Source organism: Ascaphus truei, chromosome 2 (assembly GCF_040206685.1).
Source record: "Ascaphus truei isolate aAscTru1 chromosome 2, aAscTru1.hap1, whole genome shotgun sequence".
In the NCBI taxonomy this organism is placed as follows: Eukaryota; Metazoa; Chordata; class Amphibia; order Anura; family Ascaphidae; genus Ascaphus; species Ascaphus truei.
In genome coordinates this window covers 317,994,088-318,008,490 of record NC_134484.1, presented here as the reverse complement: position 1 = coordinate 318,008,490, position 14,403 = coordinate 317,994,088, and the positions used below count along the sequence as shown (strand labels likewise).

At 43.6% G+C, this 14,403-nt stretch overlaps 1 protein-coding gene across 22 annotated transcripts in view; it reads left to right on the top strand.

Annotated features, from left to right (window-relative positions):
- LRRFIP2 (LRR binding FLII interacting protein 2) overlaps window positions 1-14,403 on the top strand; it is a 501,877-nt gene that overhangs the window by 376,845 nt on the left and 110,629 nt on the right. For all 22 annotated transcript variants that reach the window (XM_075586521.1, XM_075586542.1, XM_075586540.1 and 19 more), the window contains exon 2: window positions 5,740-5,884. In XM_075586521.1, the coding sequence (XP_075442636.1) occupies window positions 5,795-5,884 (90 nt within the window). In that variant the 5' untranslated portion in view covers window positions 5,740-5,794. The remainder of the gene's footprint in view (window positions 1-5,739; window positions 5,885-14,403) is intronic.

The following is a 14,403-nucleotide window of genomic DNA, read 5'->3' as shown; positions in this document are numbered from 1 at the left end:
CTATGCAAAGCTGAAGCAATGAGGATGGGGTTTACCATACTTAGTTAAGTTATGGCGAGTAAAAAAAGTGACAAACCCTCCACAGCAAAGCATATTGCAAATGGAAATATAACTGTATGCTCATTTGCATGTCTTAGACAGGTCTGCAACCCCGCCTTTCACCATTATCACCCAGCACACAGCACTTCCACTGCAGAAAGGGATTCTGGGAAATGACATGCAAAAAACATGGTTTTGAGGCAAAAAGTGCCACTGTGTGCTCATTTGCATGTCATTTCCCAGAATCCCTTGCTGCAATGTTGGGTGGCAATGGTGAAAGGCGGGGTTGTAGACCTGTCTAAGACATGCAAATGAGCATACAGTTATATTTCCATTTGATATATATATATATATATATATATATATATATATATATATATATATATATATATATATATATATATATATATATACAAATACAACTGTATGCTCATCTGCATGTCTTAGGCAGGTCTGCAACCCCGCCTTTCCCCATTATCACCCAGCATACAGCACTTCCACTGCAGCAAGGGATTCTGGGAAATGACATGCAAATGAGCACACAGTGTCACTTTTTGCCTCAAAAACCATTTTTAACATGGTTCCCTATAGGCTTAAGCTTGCTGCATGGTCACCGCTTTGAGCACAGCCAGGGTTAAGGTGCATACCCAGAAAACCACCCACAGACAGCTATTTCGACCTTAATGGGTCTCATCAGTGTGGGGTTGATTTTAACTGGGTATGCAAAGAAGCTATGGGATAGGCTATACCATAATACTGAGAAGTGCTGTATGCTGGGTGATAATGGGGAAAGGCGGGGTTGCAGACCTGCCTAAGACATGCAGATGAGCATACAGTTGTATTTGCATATTTGCTTTCCTGTGGAGGGTTTTTGTCACTTTTTTTACTCACCATAACTTAACTCAGTATTATGGTTTGTGCTGGTTTGTGAGTCTGTCTGTGATTTTTTGTTAGCTGTGTTGCACTAAATTCTGTTTTTCTCATTCCATGTTCCATATCAAACGGAGGAAATCACATCTGCTCATCCCTTGATTTTAAGATTGCATCATTGGGACGTGAACTTTTTCATCTGGATATCCAGGACTAATACCTAATTGGACATATTAGGCGCCGGTATCGCTATTTTAACTACAGTTAAAGCAGCACTCCTGGCGATAGGAGGTCTCTGGAGCTGAACCTCGTTGATTTCAGCTCCGGTGACCCCTTGCTTACTGAGATACGTACCTCGGAAGGGGGTGCTGGTAGTAGCCGAGACAGGGCTGGTTGGGACTATCAATATGGGACTTAAAAGTCCCGAGTCATGCAGGCAAATAGGGAGCCGTGATGTCATCCCTTGTCATCCTATCGGCCCATGTTTCCGGGAGCTTTGAATTGCTCAGAGATACCGGCAGCACCTACACAGGTAAGTATCTCGGGAAGCAGGGGGTCCCGGAGGTGACATCAGCGCAGTTAAGCTCCGGAGACCCCCTGCTTCAAGCCTATTGGGGAAAAAAAGAAAATACTGTTTTGCACAGTACTCCTTTAACAGCTTCACAACCGCTAGAAAGGCTGGCAAAATAAGTCATTGCAAGTGTTGAATAGAGGTTTAATAGTTTGGGGAATCAAGGTTTTTAGGTCTTGTTTCCCAAAGCCTCTTATAGGAGCAATCTCATTTTTTTGCCTATTAACCTCAGCTCCCTCCCCTCATCCCCCTCCCCCTCATCCCCCTCACCCTCCTCTCCCCTATCGCTCACCCCCCCCCCCCTCTTTTTACACACCAGTGAAGTTACACTTGTTTCTGCCAAGCTTTTCATCGAATAGACATGACTTCCCATTGGCTTAACAATTGGTGACCATTTTGTTTGGCCTGGAGGAGTTGCTGCTTTCAAATGCTAAATCGGTTCTTTCATCATCCTCCTTGTTTTTAGTGAGACCAAAGACAACCCAAGTGTCTTTTTTTTTCCCCCTTGTGATCTCTCTGGAAATGTTCTGTAGTTAAACAACCTCCTTAGCGACCATTTCTGTCCTGCAAGATTGTAACAGACTTATGATTTGTATCTTCATCTAAACACCTATCCAGTTTGATGGTAAATCTGAAGCCATTAGTTTTGGTAAGATTAGATTATGCTGTTGTTATATTTTGGATACCATAGCTACAGTAACTTGAGGTTTTTTTCTGGCCATGCAGTGTCTTGTACTTCTGATGAGCTCTCGAACTGACTAAGCTGCGATGAACTTTACCATAGATGGGAAACTAGTCTGAACCAGGCATCCTGAAAAGCTGAACCACACTGACTCCCATGGTACACAAAAAAATACACTACAGTATATACCTGTCTCCGTAATAATAATAACTTTATTTCATATAGCGCTTTTCTCCCAATGGGACTCAAAGTGCTTCACAATTCCAATACAGTTACAGTTGTACAGTTACACATACAGCTGCTCCAATGAGCAGCAATGTGCATAGAATTTTAGCATGCACAAGTCCCTGCCCCGAAGAGCTTACGCTCTATATATTTTTTGGTGCCTAAATCCCGAAAATAGAGCGACTTGCTTCAAGGTCACAAGGGGTTGACACCGAGAATTGAACCTGGCTCCCCTGATTCAAACTCTGTGTCATTGTTTACAGAGTTTGTGTCTTAACTAACTGAGACACTCCTACAACTCTAAGGCTGCGTCCTCTGTGCCGCTTAGCGCAGTCAGCACAATGAATGGAAAGTGTCCGCTCGCGCGAGTGCCCGTACGCTTGTCAAGGGAAGTCAAGAAACTGGAAATAGCACAGCTCAGAGCTTGGTGACTTCTTGTCTCTCTGAATATAAAGAAAAAAATGAGCCGCGAGATATCTTGTTTACAATAGATAAGGAGGGTCTGCCTTCAATGAGCACACATCTAGGAATGTATGGAATCTTATTTCCGTAATGAGTCAAGTTTTAGTTGAGCTAAATGTTTGAGAAGCTTTTTTTGTTTCTTTTAAAGGTGACCTGCAGATCCCTTTATTTTTCTGTTGAAGATTCAACCCCTTATCCTGTGAATTTGAGGTTCTGTATTTTCCTTGTTTTGTTTACCCTTTCAATGTCAGAGGGGCAGCTATGGTTGCAAAGGGATAAATTGTCATTAATATGTTTTCAGCGCTATTTATCTTTAGAACAGTTGACACCTTTGTGTGTCTATGAAGAAACAATCAGTTTTTAGGCTGGATGCAGTTTCTCAGTTCCCCCTACCTCCCAATTATTGGCAAGTCCTATAAAACATGGATTTGCCAAAATGGATCATCAAAAATAATGTATACGTTATCCCTATTACTGAGGCACGTAATCAGGACTAGCAAAGTCCATGAAAGTGTCTATAATAGTGACACTTTTATAAGCTGTTACATTTACTGCAGCTCTAATGTTATAACAACAGTTTTAGTAAATGGAATTCCATATAGGCATATTTTTCCATCATTTCAAATGTAATGCAAAATCTTCTATTTGCAGTATACTATAACATCATCATGATTTGTATTCACTTGAGGAACCATTCAGATTAGTTTGAGCCACCCTTGGTGCATACCCAGAAAACCCACCCACCCACAGACAGCATTAACCAACCCCACACTGATGAGACCCATTAAGGTCGAAACAGCTGTCTGTGGGTGGGTTTTCTGGTTATGCACCTTAACCATGGCTGTGCTCAAAGCTGTGACCATGCAGCAAGCTTAAGCCTATAGGGAACCATGTTAAAAATGTTTTTTGAAGCAAAAAGTGGCACTGTGTGCTCATTTGCATGTCATTTCCCAGAATCCCTTGCTGCAGTGGAAGTTCTGTGGGCTGGGTGATAATGGTGAAAGGCGGGGTTGCAGACCTGCCTAAGACATGCAGATGAGCATACAGTTGTATCTATATATATATATATATTATAGCCAGAGAAAAGAAACCCGCATACGAGCACTCAGATATACCGTATAGAAAATAAATATTTATTAATTGACACAAAGAGAAATAGTTAACAGTACAAAAGTATTAAAAAATAAGGCTAGAACCTCTGACACGAATACTACCCAATAGAAACACTGTTGCATTGTATAGGGATAAACTCACAATGTAAATCCTAATGCCTATAATAGACAGGAGTATGAGAAACACTTAAATTAGCAAGAAACTCTCAAACAGGCTATTACAATCCCCAATACATGAGACACGCATCTGATATATTGCGTCTCTAAGGACATAGAGTGATTAACCAGTATGTAAAATACTACCTCATTAAGCATAAATTCCGCCTCTTAAAAGCAGATAAGTTGTATCCAAACCCACAGCAATTGAAATCTCTGGGGGAAATTGGTAGCCGAGCTCTGAGGTTCACTCTATACATAGAACAGAATAACACGCATGTAACATGAAAGTATAAGTGCTCCCAAACAGAGTACAGAGTAAACAGCCTGTATGTTGCAAGCATAAGTATCAAAAAAAAGCGTTTCAAAGTCCAGAAAAAATGATCACAGCAGTGTTAGGTAGCATAGTTACGTGACTGCATAATCCAGCGGTCCTGCCTAGCACCCCCACTCCTACGCGTTTCGTCAGAGGACTTAAACTTGGAGTGGTGAGGAGGCTAGGACAAAACACTGGTTAAAAAGGTGTATTTTCGCGCAAAGGAAACAGCTGTATGTACTTACAATCATGATTACAGATCCGTACTTCCGCGTTTCAGGGTGGCACGCATGACTAATATAATTAGTTCCGGTTTGGCGCCATGATGTACAATGCGCATACGCAGTACCGCCGTGACACAGGGGACAAGACAGCAATAAATAGCGGCATATTCTTAATGTATCAGCTAAGTGTTTACTTGCCCCCTCGTTAATCACTCTATGTCATTAGAGACGCAATATATCAGATGCGTGTCTCATGTATTGGGGATTGTAATAGCCTGTTTGAGAGTTTCTTGCTCATTTAAGTGTTTCTCATACTCCTGTCTATTATAGGCATTAGGGTTTACAGTGTGAGTTTATCCCTATACAATGCAACAGTGTTTCTATTGGGTAGTATTCGTGTCAGAGGTCCTAGCCTTATTTTTTAATACTTTTGTACTGCTAACTATTTCTCTTTGTGTCAATTAATAAATTGTTATTTTCTATACGGTATACCTGAGTGCTCATATGCGGGTTTCTTTTCTCTTGCTATAATACTATTATTGACCCGTGAGCACCGCCTGTTATGGTAATGTCTCCATTATATACTGGCTTATGGTGACCATTATTTTGTTGGAGTGGATGCGAGGTTATTTCCCTTTTCTTCGTATATATATATATATATATATATATATATATATATATATATTTTTTTTTAATTTCTTGGATTGCCTGTTTCAAGCATTACAGTACATTTAAACGAAGATCTTGTATATAATGAAATTAACAGAAGTCTGTTCTCAATTTCAGACAACATGCAACTCCTATTACAAAGCACGGAGGTACAAATCCATTGGAGCTTTAGCCCTTTTCAAATCACATTATAGTATTTATGTGTTTAAACAGTATTTCTTGTTTGTTCCCTGAAAATGAGCATGCTGCAATATTAGGCAATACTGACGTTTTCCTGCACGCTAGATCCAGGTGCTTGAAGCAGTAATATACACCCGTACAAATGTGCACATAGAAGGCACATTTGTCATTTTGTATCTATTAGAAAGGCAAGAACAAACAGTAATTCTTCTGCATTACCATTTTCATTACAGGTTTGCTGCTGTGTTTTTGGCAAGGGGAGACGGAACATTTAAGTAGGATTAAGAAATGGGGACTCCTGGATCTGGAAGGAAGCGGACCCAAATTAAAGACAGATTCTCTGCTGAAGATGAAGCCCTGAGTCACATCGCCAGAGAGGTTGGATTCAGTTCTAAGATGTTCTATGACACAGCGCAAATATTATGTCTTCTTCTTTCAGTTTCACCCTTCTTTCTGTGGAAATATTACAAGCTGAAAAAAAGAATTTAAAAATACTTACGCATGCCAGATGGTTTTTTGTTTTTGTTTTTTAAAGGTGTAGGTCACCTACATTTAAATAATTAAATATACCAATGCCATTAGTTCACTTGGTCATAATCATTTAACACGTTTAAAAACAAAAAAAAATCTTTCAGCAACAATGCCTTTCTAAGACGTTAATTCTATATAGTCCGAAGCGGTTGTTTGGGGGCGTTTTTATTGACCAAATATACGTATTGAAGTCACAATATAGACTAAGGCACCTAAAGTGATTCTGGGATGCTTAAAGCAGCAAAACACGTAACACTGCGCGATTTATTGAACTTTTTTTTTTTTATTACAGGTTTGAAGCTGGGGGTCTCCTGATCTCAACCGCGTTCATTTCAGCTCTGGGGACACCCTACTTCCAGATACTTACCTCCGTACGAGGTGCCGGTATCTGGAGGTTAAATGTCCAGTTCACGCGGGCCAATAGGAAGCTGCAAGAGATGACATCACGGCTTCCTATTGGCCCGCGGGACATTTAAACTCTGCCATTATGTTAGGCACACAAGTTCCCTGGCTGCAAATACCGGCAGCGCTACAGAGGTAAGTATCTCTGTAAGCAGAGGACCCTGGAGCTGAAATTAACGCAGTTTATCTCCGGATACCCCTTGCTTCAATCCTGTTATAAAATATAGGTATATATTTAATCACGCAGTGCTACATGTTCTGCTGCTTTAAAACAGGGTTGTGATAGCCAAAATAATGCACACTGTGTTATGATTGCTGGGAATCTATCCTGCTTTCCTGCAATCCCATGTTATGTCACGTTAACGGGAGCAATGATGTCTACTACACCTGTACATATATTCTCTTTTAGTTGTACTCTGCCACATACGTGCTGACTCACGCTTGTGCTTCAAAGCCTGATATTCTATTCTGGCCTTTTTTTTAAATACAGTACTCTGCAAAATATTATTTATATCATTGAGGTTTTATGAAGCTCTCCATTTCATATGCCCTCCTTTCCTTGTCCTTTAGTCCAAGATGTGCATTCCGAGATCCAAAACACTCTTTCCTGAAAAGGCTTTTTGTACAGTGTACAAACCATGCACCATTTCAGTTTCTCTCTTGTTTGAATAAACTCTGATTTGCCTATACAGGCGGTCCTTGGTTATCCGACAGAATCCGTTCCGCAAACTGCCGGCGGATAGTGAAAACGTCGGAACACGACTCCCGTGTTAATGAGCGGCGGATAATCCGTTCTGCGGAATGCATTGTGATCCGTCGGATTATCCGTTAGTCGTAAAAGAAACGACAGATAGCGAGGACCACCTGTCTGACCTTCAAAACAGGACATTGAAATGCAGGGGAAGACCAGTATAAAATGGTATTGATACCTTATTTTAGTCTTATTCTCTTCTTGTAAACTCGCTATCAAGGTGAATTTCACCATCACCTTGTTACATTGGGTAGTCATTTATAGGTCACCAGAGATTGAAGTTTCATTTTTCTTTTATAGTTGTCAATAAAATACATGTGATAGTTCTGTATCATATATATTGTGCATAATTGTGGACCTCTTAGCATTCGTTTGTATTTTTCACACTACTTCGTGAGTCTTGAAGTTAACTCATATCCTTCCCCATAGTCTTCATCCATTCTGTCACAGTAATGTCAAAGCTGCTGTAGACCTTATGGTACAATGCAATGTTACTAATCTGGCCTGTGCCCAGTATGCTCCCTTTTTTGGGGTAACAAAATAGATCAGATGTACTTGATATTTTCTTCCTAATACATCCATAACACCTTGGTTTGTGTAGCACCTGCATTTCAAATATTGAGAATTTCTTAAATTAGTTTTGCCACCTCCACATATATATATACCTGTCCAAACATGCAAATGAGCAAATATTTCAATTTGCTATATGCTTTACTGTGGAGGGTTTTTGTCACTTTTTTTACCCACCATAACTTAAATAAGTGTGGTGAAACCTATCCTAAGCTTCATTTTGCAAAGCCAGTATAACCAACCCCACACTGATGAGACCCTTTAAGGTCGAAACGGCTGTCTGTGGGTGGGTTTACTGGCTATGCATCTTAACCCAGGCTGTGCTCAAAGCTGTGAAATGCAGCAAGCAAAAGCTTACAGGGGTCCATGTTATATGGTTTTGAAGCAAAAGGTGGCACTGTATGCTCATTTGCATGTCATTTCCCAGAATCCCTTGCAGTGGAAGTGCTGGGTGATAGTGGTGAAAGGCAGGGTTGCAGACCTGTCTAAGACATGCAAATGATCATACAGTAATATTTCCATTTAATAAATATATATATAAATATATAAACGTAAGCGCTCACTCAATGTAACCACTAAATGGTCAATTGAAATATTCATTCAAATCCATTGTACGATATAAATTGCTATTGGGCTGAAGATACTAGACAAAAAATATACTTTTAAAGTAAAATGTGATAATGCCTAATAAAAATAAAAGAATTGTTGAATATATAACAAATCTAAAAACATCTATTCACAAAAATAAATATATGCAATGTCCACATAAATGTCCGTGACAAAAAATATATTAATAGTTCTATTTCATATAAATTCAATGTCGTGACTTCCCTGCAGCCTCTCACAGGATGAATCACATACAGAATAAATCTAGCAAAAAGAAAAGAAGAGAGGCGCGTGCCACATAGCATAATTCTGAACAAAATATATTCCCAACAATGGTTAATGTAAAATAGCACACTCACAAGTGTAGCTAGGATAGAAACAAAAGTCCACAATGTAAGAACCTCCAAAATACCAGTGGACATTTGTTTCTACACTGTCTGCGGAATTCCATGAGGATCCTGGCTGTGACACGAGCTGTTCCATGGGGATCCCTGGCTGTGACACGAGCTGTTCCATGAGGATCCCTGGCTGTGACACGAGCTGTTCCATGGGGATCCCTGGCTGTGACACGAGCTGTTCCATGAGGATCCCTGGCTGTGACACGAGCTGTTCCATGAGGATCCCTGGCTGTGACACGAGCTGTTCCATGGGGATCCCTGGCTGTGACACGAGCTGTTCCATGAGGATCCCTGGCTGTGACACGAGCTGTTCCATGGGGATCCCTGGCTGTGACACGAGCTGTTCCATGGGGATCCCTGGCTGTGACACGAGCTGTTCCATGGGGATCCCTGGCTGTGACACGAGCTGTTCCATGGGGATCCCTGGCTGTGACACGAGCTGTTCCATGAGGATCCCTGGCTGTGACACGAGCTGTTCCATGGGGATCCCTGGCTGTGACACGAGCTGTTCCATGGGGATCCCTGGCTGTGACACGAGCTGTTCCATGAGGATCCCTGGCTGTGACACGAGCTGTTCCATGGGGATCCCTGGCTGTGACACGAGCTGTTCCATGAGGATCCCTGGCTGTGACACGAGCTGTTCCATGAGGATCCCTGGCTGTGACACGAGCTGTTCCATGGGGATCCCTGGCTGTGACACGAGCTGTTCCATGGGGATCCCTGGCTGTGACACGAGCTGTTCCATGGGGATCCCTGGCTGTGACACGAGCTGTTCCATGGGGATCCCTGGCTGTGACACGAGCTGTTCCATGGGGATCCCTGGCTGTGACACGAGCTGTTCCATGGGGATCCCTGGCTGTGACACGAGCTGTTCCATGAGGATCCCTGGCTGTGACACGAGCTGTTCCATGGGGATCCCTGGCTGTGACACGAGCTGTTCCATGGGGATCCCTGGCTGTGACACGAGCTGTTCCATGAGGATCCCTGGCTGTGACACGAGCTGTTCCATGGGGATCCCTGGCTGTGACACGAGCTGTTCCATGGGGATCCCTGGCTGTGACACGAGCTGTTCCATGGGGATCCCTGGCTGTGACACGAGCTGTTCCATGGGGATCCCTGGCTGTGACACGAGCTGTTCCATGGGGATCCCTGGCTGTGACACGAGCTGTTCCATGGGGATCCCTGGCTGTGACACGAGCTGTTCCATGGGGATCCCTGGCTGTGACACGAGCTGTTCCATGGGGATCCCTGGCTGCGACACGAGCTGTTCCATGGGGATCCCTGGCTGCGACACGAGCTGTTCCATGGGGATCCCTGGCTGCGACACGAGCTGTTCCATGGGGATCCCTGGCTGCGACACGAGCTGTTCCATGGGGATCCCTGGCTGCGACACGAGCTGTTCCATGGGGATCCCTGGCTGCGACACGAGCTGTTCCATGGGGATCCCTGGCTGTGACACGAGCTGTTCCATGGGGATCCCTGGCTGTGACACGAGCTGTTCCATGGGGATCCCTGGCTGTGACACGAGCTGTTCCATGGGGATCCCTGGCTGTGACACGAGCTGTTCCATGGGGATCCCTGGCTGTGACACGAGCTGTTCCATGGGGATCCCTGGCTGTGACACGAGCTGTTCCATGGGGATCCCTGGCTGTGACACGAGCTGTTCCATGAGGATCCCTGGCTGTGACACGAGATGTTCCATGAGGATCCCTGGCTGTGACACGAGCTGTTCCATGGGGATCCCTGGCTGTGACACGAGCTGTTCCATGGGGATGCCTGGCTGTGACACGAGCTGTTCCATGGGGATCCCTGACTGTGACACGAGCTGTTCCATGGGGATCCCTGGCTGTGACACGAGCTGTTCCATGGGGATCCCTGGCTGTGACACGAGCTGTTCCATGGGGATCCCTGGCTGTGACACGAGCTGTTCCATGGGGATCCCTGGCTGTGACACGAGCTGTTCCATGGGGATCCCTGGCTGTGACACGAGCTGTTCCAGATGAGTATCATCACATATGAGATCGACTGACTCTAAATGCTTTTATCCTAGATACACTTGTGAGTGTGCTACTGTATTTTACATTAACCATTGTTGAGAAAAAATTTTGCACAGAATTATGCTATGTGGCACGCACCTCTTCGTTTCTTTTCTTTTTGATATACATTGTTTTACTAATTTTTCATAGCAGCAGGGATGATAAATATGCTAAAATCATTAGTTTGACTCAACGGATTTCCCAGTCATCGGGAATGTGCATGCAAATAGAAAGAGGGTTATTTTTAGAATCTAAAGGTAAAAAAAAACAAAAAACCTCCATCTATCTTATCTAAAAGACCAATAATGAACCTGTTAGGCGAGAAAAACAGGGCTCTGCATGTAGCAGTGTTGAGGGAAGGATGTCACGTTGCAGATTTCTGTTATCTGTACTGTATCTGAAAATAATATTCTTTGCAGATTTGGAGCATTTGTAGCACAATGATTTGTATGTAAATAGCTATAATACATATTACATAACAATACATTTGATTTAAATGTATGATACAAGCTTTCTAATAGCTGCATTCACTCTGCCTAAATGTAAAGTAAAGGCATATTAGTGTCTACCTTCCCCGTATTATTGAAGAATGTACTTTTTTTTTTTTTTTTACTGGGATTCCCCTGTAATACATTTTCTAGAAAGTGAAAAGTGCAACAGGGGTCATCGCACCTCAATCTTTTGTTAAATGCCGTTCAGTCCCACAATCAGGGCCGCAGACAGATTTCCCAAGGCCCGGTACTAGAGTTGCTTCCGGGCCCCCGCACCCCCCGGCGTATTGCGAGAGCCCCCCCCCATTTCACACCTCACAAGCCCCCTATGTTTCGCACCCTCTACCCATATATTTCTCTCCCCACCATCTCACTCTTACTCCCTCTTTTCCTCACTCACCCCACCGTCCGTCAATTACCCCACTCTCACTCATCCCCCCCCACAAAATACATACCAAAAAAACCCACCCCCATAAATACATATAACCCCACCCCGCAATACATAATAAAAATACCCCGCCCTGCCAATACAGTACATACTGTATTAAAAAGGCCCTCGCCAATATATATTAAAAAGGCCCCCGCCAATACATATTAAAAAGGCCCCCGCCAATACATATTAAAAAGACCCCCACCGCCTCAATACATTTTAAAAAGACCCCCACACCCCACGTGTCTTCGGTAAGTCTGTTTTTTTTTTTTAAAGATGCATGGGGGGTGGGAGGGGAGGGGGGTGTGTTTTAAAAAATATATGTATTGGGGAAGGGAGTGTATTTTTTATATGTAGTGGGGTGGTGGGGGTCTTTTTAAAATGTATTGGGGCGGTGGGGTTCTTTTAAACGTTTGGGGGTCGGTGCTTTAATGCACCAATGTCACCTTTGTGTGCTGACACAATCAGTAGAGCAATCCCAAAAGTATAACAGGAATGGATGTGGCGTTGCCGTCCAGCTAAACGAGGCTGTAGTGATTGACATGTTATATGGATTACCCAGAGTGATTGGTACAGCTTTTACTTGGCCTCCTTTAAAAAAAAAAAAAAAAAAAGTTGTAGCTCCTTTTTGGTCATACAAACTACAGGAGAAGTTGAAGGTAACACTATTTTAGTAGCAAGGATTAATTTGCCCTCGACTAGTAGTAAATGCAACTGATAGGCAGTTGTTTAAGAATATTAGAGTAGTCATATTGGATTGCTGAATTCAAAATGGATCACGTGCTTTGCAAAGCTTAGTAAACCTCAGAATAAAATGTAGTTATTACCTTACATATGTCATGTTATATTCCACTCAGTAATGCTGAAACCCAGAAGCCACATAATGATGTCTAACCTTATAGTTTCAGTGGAAGTGCAGTTGGGGGGTATTGACCTTGTAAAAGTAAAAAATGCACCATTCTTTATATCCCAGGGTTTCTATGGCCTTGGCAATAGTGGTAGCACCCGCTTCCTCGCGCCTCGGCGCAGCGCACACTCGCCTGCAGCAGGAGATATTTTCTGTCCTGCAGGCAGAGGCGACAGGGGGCACGGAGCTGGTTCGCCCTCATTGGACGAACCGTTCACATGACCCGGCGTCGCGCAGGAAATACAAACATGTTTGTAGCGCAAAGCGCCAGTCTCCCCTGTAACGCTGTGCTCACCACAAACAAGGCGGGACCCCGGTACTCAGGTGGGAATGGGTATAACGCCGCCCACAGCCATGGGGGCACGTCTGGAGTGCGGATGGTGAGACAGCCGGATCAGGATTGGAGAGAGTAGAATGGTTAGGTACTTGCCGAGGTCTGAGTTAGGAGCCGGTAGAATGGTCAGTGTCCATTTAGCCGTGGTCAGGGATTGGAGACAGTAGGAGCGTAGAAGTCCGTAAACTGTGGTCGGGATTGGACAGATGCGGAAGGTCAGAGGTAAGCCGGGTCGGTACACAGGAGGTCAATCTGAAACAAGGCAACGCGGGACAAGGAACCAGGAAGTGGGAGAACAGCGCTAACTGGAACTATGCTCAGCCAAAGTGCAAGTGGCACAGCTGAGAATATATGGGAGAGCATGACCAATGAGAGAGGGGGGCGGAGCAGAGGCGCGACCTCTGCGGAGGCACTGATAGCTGATAGGAGGAAGGACACAGGAGACAGGTGGGCATAATAACAAGGGTTGACGCGCAGCTTGGGAGTGGTGCACGCGCGTCACGTTTGCACGCCGCACGACATTGATGTGCGTCGCAAGCAGGGGGCGGAGCCAGACTCTGCGACGTCAGTAAGGACAGCGGGGTTGCGCAAGACATCAGATAAGGAGGGAGTGCACCACGGTGCACGCTCCGTGATTTCTTACATCCCCGTAGCGCATGTGCACACGCTAACGCGCGCGCACTGTATACCAATAAATTGTCGTCCTAGTGTTTTGTTTTCGGCACAAGCTACGTAGCTCACGTCGTCTCCTGCACTATGGACGCAGCCTTACACTTAAGTCTTCAATACAAATATAATTAACAAGTTTTTTAAGCGATCGGAAAGTTTGAAATATATCATGACATGCATTGGCAATTAGTTTTTTACTATTGCATTCGTATATATTCTAACCAGGGGAGCACTAGTTCTGTCACAGTCTGTATCACATAAACTAGTGAAGCCAAACGCACACATCTCTAGTACCAAGTGTTCCGTTGAGCCGTTTATTATATATATATATATATATATATATATATATATATATATATAAACAAGACATGGGGGTGTACAACGTTTCGGGGGCCCAAAAAATCCCTTCAGGTGAAAAGCGTGCAATTTTTCTATACATTGATGCATGTATTGCATTGTGAAAAGAGTTAGACAAATGTTTATTTTTATATGTGAACAGTTTCAGGAACAGATGTAGGTTAAGTGCCGGTGCGGAATATTCTACCTGTCATTCTCGTACCGCATTGAATAATAATTATTATCTATCTGCAGAAAAACGTGCCCCATTGTAACTAGTAACTAAAATGTATCTGCACCGTAACATTCCTTTAGAACAAATATTACCGAAAGTAGGCCCAACACTCATCTTTGCTAGCTTGGTAAGAAGGTATTGGGGATTAGTGTTTGTAATCATTGCAGTTCCCCAGTAGAGACGTATTGGGGATTTGTGTTT